Consider the following 7,931-nt stretch of genomic DNA (forward strand, 5'->3'; position numbering starts at 1 on the left):
AAGCGTGCTTTAAGAATGCATGTCCTTTTATAAACGATGGCTTCCGTAAGGGAAGCCATCAGGTATAAGAAATATGTGTGCAGGTGGGTCCAATAGCCCGGCGTCGAATTTGGAAGGAACGGGGCTGCTTGCCCAGCCGCTGAGACAGGGGCCATTAGCACCTCGCTCCTTGTCTGGCCCTGAAGCAGTTTCGAGGTCGTGTGCATCGGATGCTCAGTGCGTTGGCATCAATGTTGCACTTGGATTGATATTAGCCCTGGTTTCAGTCTAATAACGCTACGCGCACTTACCGCAAATTTAACCTTATAAACATTGTTTCCCGTACCGTAATACCGTCTGCTTTGTCAACTTCTGTGAGCTTGTAGTTAAAAAAGAATAAATCACTTATTCACCCCTTCACAGAATGCTTAGTTAACTTATTCGTTCGAGGACACCTGAATTTCGTTCTTTCGCCGTTAGGCACGTGAAGGTACTCGGTGCGGCTTTTCAGTGGAGATGCGCCTCAGAGATGTATTTTCGATAATAATAAAGCTAACTGGATAATATTTATGCAGGATATAGAGCTTATGCTCCTATTTTCTACTATGCTTATAGTTTTTTTTTTAATATCTGATCAATTTTTGTCTTCTGTGGGCCCAGAAAGCGCGAAAAGTAGGGTAACCTGTGGAAGATTCGGGCCTTATATTACACCTTGGAGAGTGTTATAAAATAGCCTGTAATGCTTCTTTATACGATTCATTTCATGTAAGTTCGAAAATTATTTTCTTCTTGCTCTATTACCCAAAGAAAAATGTTGTAAATGTCGATTATAGAGAACACTGATGATTGACTTGCTATATTGCACGCGACCAAAATTGAAGCATATTACAATAAAGACTAGATACCTGCAGTCTGTGAATCCTTGTCCAGGTAATGCAAAATTTGGCCAAGAATAAGTCATATTAGGTACGAGAATGTTTGTGCACAGGAAGCAAAAGCAGCGTAAGAGTGAGAAAAACGAAGTTCAAAATTTCTGCGCATTCTTAAGACCACTGCTGATGATCAATATGCATGAAATTTGCCCAGAAGGTGGACTAGTCTACGTAGACTAGAAGAGTAAAACTTGAAAATTATTCTTCTGCATAGGTTATACCCTCAGGACCCCTTCGAGCTTCCTGTAAATTTTCCTCAGTCATTGTCACCCTTGTTTAGCTACAGCATGGCTATAGAAGTGGCCATATCTCCAGAACAGTCCATGAAGCAAATCTTGTTTTCGGGCACAGGCTATCAAATCTCGCTGTTAAGAGACTCAGGCGCATTTTGGCTTTTGCTTTGAACACAGCAAAACAACGGCTTTTTATATGTCAGCCTAATGTAAGAAGCAATACATTCGCCTGACCTCTCGTGAAAATTGGAGAATGAGCTGCTGCCGGCTAAACCATGGCTAGTGCTTGCTTGTGCTTACACGAGTACAACTCGCCACTTCGACAAAACTTGTGGCTGCGATCATAGGTCGAGCACGAATGGAAAAAGTAAGTCCCTACAGCTCCCACGCCTGAATTAGAATAAGTGATCGCAGTCTTTTGGTTAGAGAAACGCTTGAATTTTCTTCGCAATGGAAACCAGAATGTTGAACGTAATGCATCCAAAATCTGAAAATTTATTTTTAAAAACCAGCGCCCTTCCATTGTGAAGGAGGATTGTGAAGCTGTATTGGGATGACTATATTGACAACTATATTGATTTATATTGATTGCTATAGGATTGCTATAATGGCTAAATAAAGACACATATACGAAACTTCGTGGTCTTTATTCGTCTTTCTTTTGTCTCATCCGTTGCCACAGTGACCATAGCTTTATGGTAGCTGTGGTACACCGCGATTGGTTGTACTGCTCTGCTAGACAAGTTCTTGCCAAAGGTTAAATCTATGCACTTGTGACGCGTTGTCGCAAATTGATTCCAAAGTGTTCCAACAGGAAGCATGCAATACACTTGCCGTTGGGCCGCGCTAGGTCGACGTTAACGTCAGCGATTGGTGCGCACACTATTGCGTTTTATGATGCTTTTCAACCATCCAATGGGAGCGAAGGAGCGCCGCCATCCCACGTTTTCGATATTGCCATGAATGTCAGGCGTCGTAACATGCTCGATAAGAGGATAACATTCAGAGCGAACACCCTCGACTGATAACATCACTCGGAAGTGGCAATGCACTTTATACATAAACCAAAGATGATAACATTCAGAGTGACTGCCACGACTTTTTTATTTATTTATTCAGTTCGCGCATAAGCATGGGGTTGCGCTGGGGGAGTTTTCAGCGTGCAGGATACACACGTACGGACGGACGGACCGACGAGTGGGCTAGCCATATACAGCTTCACTGCAAAAAGTACGGTTTTCGGACACGTATGTCAACTTAATGAAAGCCTGCCAGTGGCGGCTTTCATCTGTAGGAACGCGGCTGTGTTAGTAAGTAATGAAGCTCTGTGGAAACCCGCAAAAGCTAGTAGTGAGAATAGAACTACGATAAAAAGAATTTGGTAGTACTTTTACAAAAGTGTCCCCGGAGGACATCATAGTGAAACTAGCGAAAGTGCTTATGGGGCTTCCTTAAATAATAGCGAGCCATTGCGCTGACCGGTGGCTCCCTCTGGCGCAGTGAACCCTGTGAGCAGCGGCGCGGTGTCCGCCGGTCCCGCCTGTTCCGGCTGCGGCATGCTGTACTGCCTGTGCGCGCACCAGGCCCTGCCCATGGGACAGGTGACGTGACCCAACGCCCTGCCGGGGCCCCGCCGGGAGTGCTCGAACCCGGCCACCTCGCTCAACCGAGGCCTGGACCCGTGCGGCAACTGCGCCGGTGCTGCCTGTGGCCTCCGGTGAACGCTGTGAACGGAGTGGTGGAACGCGGCCAGTGCGCGAACTGTGGCTTCGGCTCTCGAGCCGCGTGCTGTGCCGTGACATACGAGGACGCGCGGAACTGGGAGAAGTGTCGGTTCGGAGCTGAAATGCAGTGGCGTGCTCGTTACTCGGACACCGGTGGCCGAGCGACGTAACGAGAGACGTGCGTCCTGTGGTTGGTATAACTGTGCGCGACCGTCAACGCTGGAAGCGTTTATCCTGTCTTGAGACGTTTTCTCGTGTATTGTATCGAGTTGAAGATGCGGGTGCCCAAATGCATTACGAAGGTGCTTTCACAGCCTTTGTGCGCAAGAACGCGCAGGGAATGCCGTCACTCGTTTTACTTTCACCGTGACGAACTAAAGCGGGCGAGAATTTTGTCACAGATTGCGAGTGTCGGTCTAGTCTGGTGCGTTATTTTTGAGACCTTGTCATTGAACTTCCACACAGAAAGCAATGGGAGGCATCGACTAATGGTTCAGTGTCGGGCACTGAGTGTAAACTGCGCTGGGGGTAACCAGATTTCGTCGTGCAGCTTTCGGTCATCGCGGGGCACCCGAACCGAGGCAATGACAGCGAGCACGGCGTCTCCGCCATTACTAGATCCAGTTAGCGCCAGTAAGCTTTACTTTGCGCGCGCGTTCTTTTTCTTTCCGGGGAAGGAAGACCAAGTTTGGTTCCTTGACGTTTGTTCTCAAGTGCACTCGCGCAAGTACGCCGGCGAGCACTCCTTTCTATGGCTGTGCGCGCTGAACATTGAAAATCTGAGGACACCCGCCCGCAGTGGTTCTCTGTGTGTTCAGCGCACCTCAGGATATCTGAATCTAAACGTTTAGTCCTAGAAAAAAAAATCATAAACGGTAAAACTCCCGATCGCCTATTCCGCGATATTTGTTCCTTTAACTTTTTCTCGTGTCTCGCTTTCAACTTAAGTCGTCTGGCTCGCTTCGGAGGAGCATAAATTTTTCGCCTTGAGGGCTTCTTTCTGAGAAGGCGGCCGCGCAAGAGAGGCACGGACGGAGACAAGGACGAGCGCCGAGTCCTTGTCGTCTCGTCTCCATCCGTGTATATTTGGCGCGGCCGCCTTTTTAAATATATACCAACACGCACAATTCGGCGCATTAATCAGGGCTTCCTTCCCCTATCTTCGTGGGAGGTTCTTTCTTTACGTATAGAGTGCGTGTATCGCAGTCCGCGCAGGGACGGCCATGTGTCATGCGCGCGGGTTTGTCGTTATGGCACGCTCTTCCAGACTGTTTCAGTGTTCCTCATGCGCAGGAACTGCCGGGTGCGAATGTACATATCAACGCTATGGGTCGCTCCTTCCAGCGTCTAGAGCAATGCGAGGAGGAGTCGGCCCCGACTAATTTATTCCCTGGCGGCACGGGCTGCTTTGCGTGGCTTCTCGAACGAGCCAGCCGATCACGCAACTAAACCCCCGTGCTCTAAAGCGATCAACGACTCGAAGTTCTTCCCCCATCCCGTCGAGTTGAGCGCAGCGCCACTCCTGGTCTGAAAAAGACACTGCGTCTTCCCGAGAATTTCAGTGGCGGAGCGTCAACGAAGGGCAGTGACCACCTCAGTCGAGGGGCGGCGCTGCCATTCGCTTTCTCGGGTGCAGGGTAAGCGTCCTAGAATGGCGGGGGTAAGCACTCCGGGGCTCTATTGCTCGAAATAAATATATCTGTTTCCAAGGTTTCCACTGCAGTCTTGTGTTCCTTCTACCAGTGATCACTGGTTCTCATTCGCAAAGCATTTCGTACGCCAGAGCTTTCGCATGAAAAGACTCCGGTCAAACATACTCGTGTAACATACATCAGCTAAGGCTGTCAGCCAATGCAAAGCAGTTATTACGAACTACAGGCTTTGTGAATTGGATCCTCAATCGCTTTTGGTGCTTACAGCATTATAGCCACGAATGCACCTGTTTGCTTCAACCAGCAACGTGTATGCCCACTCCTCGCAGTGGCGTACGAACTACTTCTCGAGTGGGGCGCGGGGCATATATACACACACACACACACATATATATATATATATATATATATATCATCAGCCTGGTTAAGCCCACTGCAGACAAAGGCCTCTCCCATACTTCTCCAACTACCCCGGTCACGTACAAATTGTGGCCATGTCGTCCCTGCACACTTCTTAATCTCATCCGCCCACCTATCTTTCTGCCGCCCCCTGCTACGCTTCCCTTCCCTTGGAATCCAGTCCGTAACCCTTAATGACCATCGGTTATCTTCCCTCCTCATTACATGTCCTACCCATGCCCATTTCTTTTTCTTGATTTCAACTAAGATGTCATTAACTCGCGTTTGTTCCCTCACCCAATCTGCTCTTTTCTTATCCCTTAACGTTACACCCATCATTCTTCATTCCATAGCTCGTTGCGCCGTCCGCAATTTAAGTAGAACCCTTTTCGTAAGCCTCCAGTTTTCTGCACCATACGTGAGTACTGGTAAGGCACAGCTGTTATACACTTTTCGCTTGAGGGATAATGGCAACCTGCTGTTCATGATCTGAGAATGCCTGCCAAACGCACTCCAGTCCATTCGTATTCTTCTGATTATTTCAGTCTCATGATCCTGATCCCCGGTCACTGCCTACCCTAAGTAGATGTATTGCCTTACCACTTCCAGTGCCTCGCTACCTATCGTAAACTGCTGTTCTCTTCCCGAGACTGTTAAACATTACTTTAGTTTTCTGCAGATTAATTTTGAGACTCAACCTTCTGCTTTGCCTCTCCAGGTCAGCGAGCATGCCTTGCAATTGGTCCCCTGAGTTACTAAGCAAGGCAATATCATCAGCGAATCTCAAGTTACTAAGCCATTCTCCATTAACTCTTATCCCCAATTCTCCCCCCCCCCCCCCCAATCCAAGTCTCTCCAATCCATATAAACACACACACATATATATATATATATATATATTTAAAAAACACCTTACAGGCCCTGTCGGGCATTGAGTAAGGGGGGCAATGTAACAAAGAACTGTTAAGTACAATGGAAACAACTCAAAAATAAACCTAAGACAACTGTACAGTGGCGAACTAAAAAACAAAACAAAGCATAGCATGATCAAGCATAGCAGATATATAAAAGAAAGGAGATTATGTAAAAAGTCCGCACAGGCGTTCACGAAATATTTTACAATCAGTTATCGTGACGATATCATCGGGAAGACCATTCCAGTGGGATATGGCACGAGGTACAGCAGATAAATTGAAAGCAGTGGTTTTACCGAAAATGCGCTTGAAGCTAAAATGATTATGTAATCTCGAGGACGTACGGACGGGGGTTTCAATGGGTAATATGCATGGTTTATCAGAATGAACATATTTGTGAAATAGACAGAGCTAAGCAATCTTGCGGCGGATGTCTAGGGGCTGTAAAGAAATATCGAGCTTGATCTGCGTTATACTTGACTTTCGATCAAAATTCCGAGTTATATATCGGGCAGCCCTGTTCTGGATGCGTTCCAGCATGGTTATTAAGTATTCTTGGTGTGGTGACCACACAGCGGATGCAAATTCTAATTGCGGGCGTACGAATGTCAGGTATGCTAATTTACGCTAAGTTGCGCCTCAGAAAGCCAAGGGTTTTAGATGCGGTTGCGCAAATTGTAGTGATATGTGGAGACCAAGAAAGGTTACTAGTCAGGTTTACACCAAGGTATTTGTAGGTAGTGGTACGTGACAGATTCGTGTTATTTATGGTGTATGTGAATATGGAGCTAGTGCGCTTGCGTGAGAACGATATATTATTAAATTCGGAAGGGTTAAGAGACATTTTCCAAGAATTACACCTGTCGGTAATAATGTGAAGGTCATGCTGCAAGGCGGTATGGTCGTTAATGGAATTAATTGGTCGGTAAACAACGCAATCGTCGGCGAACAGTCGTATGCAGGAGGAAATGTTTGAAGGTAGGTCGTTAGTAAATATTAGGAAAAGCAGAGGCCCCAACACACTCCCCTGTGGTACACCAGAGGTGACCTCAGTGATAGGAGAAGGACAATCGTTAACAACGGTAAATTGACGACGAAGCGATAAAATGTTTCTAAGCCAAGAAAGGGTTAGTGAGTCGATACCTAGATGAGATATTTTAGAAATGAGCCGGCAATGGGCAACGCGATCAAATGCTTTTGAAAAGTCCAGGAAAATGGCGTCTATTTGTTGACTGTTCATACTGCTGTGTAAATCGGTGGTAAACTCTAGTAACTGTGTTTCACAAGATAGACCTTTCCTGAAGCCATGCTGTTTCTGAAAGAAAAAGTTATTTTTTTCTAGGTGCCCGTAAATGTGCGAGGCGATTGTGTGTTCGAATAGTTTGCATGACACAGATGTTAGCGATATTGGGCGATAGTTTTCAGGCCTATGTCTATCTCCAGTTTTAAAAATGGGGACAACCTTCGCAATCTTCCAGTCAACGGGCAAGACACCAGACGACAAGGACGGCTTGAAGATATGATACAGAATGATACTTGAAGTAGATACTGTGTTTTTTATAGCTTAGTGTTAATATTGTCAATACCACAGGCAGATGTGGTTTTAAGTCCGTTAATGAGGCTAACAATGCCTTCAGTTGAGATATTTATGGGTGCCATAAATGGGTAATCGTAATCCGGAACCACTGGAATATCGGAATGGTCTTCCCTTGTAAAAACAGAAGAAAAATATGCATTAAATAGTGATGAACATTCCCCGTCTGAAAGAGGTTGTTGTTTGTCGTCTAGCAGAGAAATATCAGAAGTGTGACCGGGTGTTAACGTTTGCCAAAATTTTCGCGGATTAGTCTTCAGGAGAGAAGGTAAGTCGTGAGCGAAGTACTTGTCTTTAGAAGTGCGTTAGGCTAAAGTGTACTCACTAAGGAAACGTTTGTACTTGCTCCATGAGGACTCGCTTGCACGATTTATAGCATTGCGGTACAGACGTTTTCTTTATTACGTAGTGTTCGAAGTTTTTGATTGAACCATTGTTTAGACTTGTCGTTCGCTGCCGAAACGTACGGAATATATTTGTCTGCAAGAGCGAGTAATTTGTCTT

The 7,931-nt window shown here is 46.2% G+C and overlaps 1 protein-coding gene across 1 annotated transcript in view; it reads left to right on the forward strand.

The window, feature by feature from the left end:
• Nucleotides 1-4,581, forward strand: part of Awh (LIM/homeobox protein arrowhead) — a 171,954-nt gene extending 167,373 nt beyond the window's left edge. Inside the window, exon 5 of the mRNA XM_050168505.3 lies at nt 2,645-4,581. Within this exon, the coding sequence (XP_050024462.1) occupies nt 2,645-2,754 (110 nt within the window). The 3' untranslated portion in view covers nt 2,755-4,581. The remainder of the gene's footprint in view (nt 1-2,644) is intronic.
• The last annotated feature ends 3,350 nt before the right edge of the window (nt 4,582-7,931 follow it).

The sequence above is a fragment of the Dermacentor andersoni genome, chromosome 1, assembly GCF_023375885.2.
Source record: "Dermacentor andersoni chromosome 1, qqDerAnde1_hic_scaffold, whole genome shotgun sequence".
NCBI lineage: Eukaryota > Metazoa > Arthropoda > Arachnida > Ixodida > Ixodidae > Dermacentor > Dermacentor andersoni.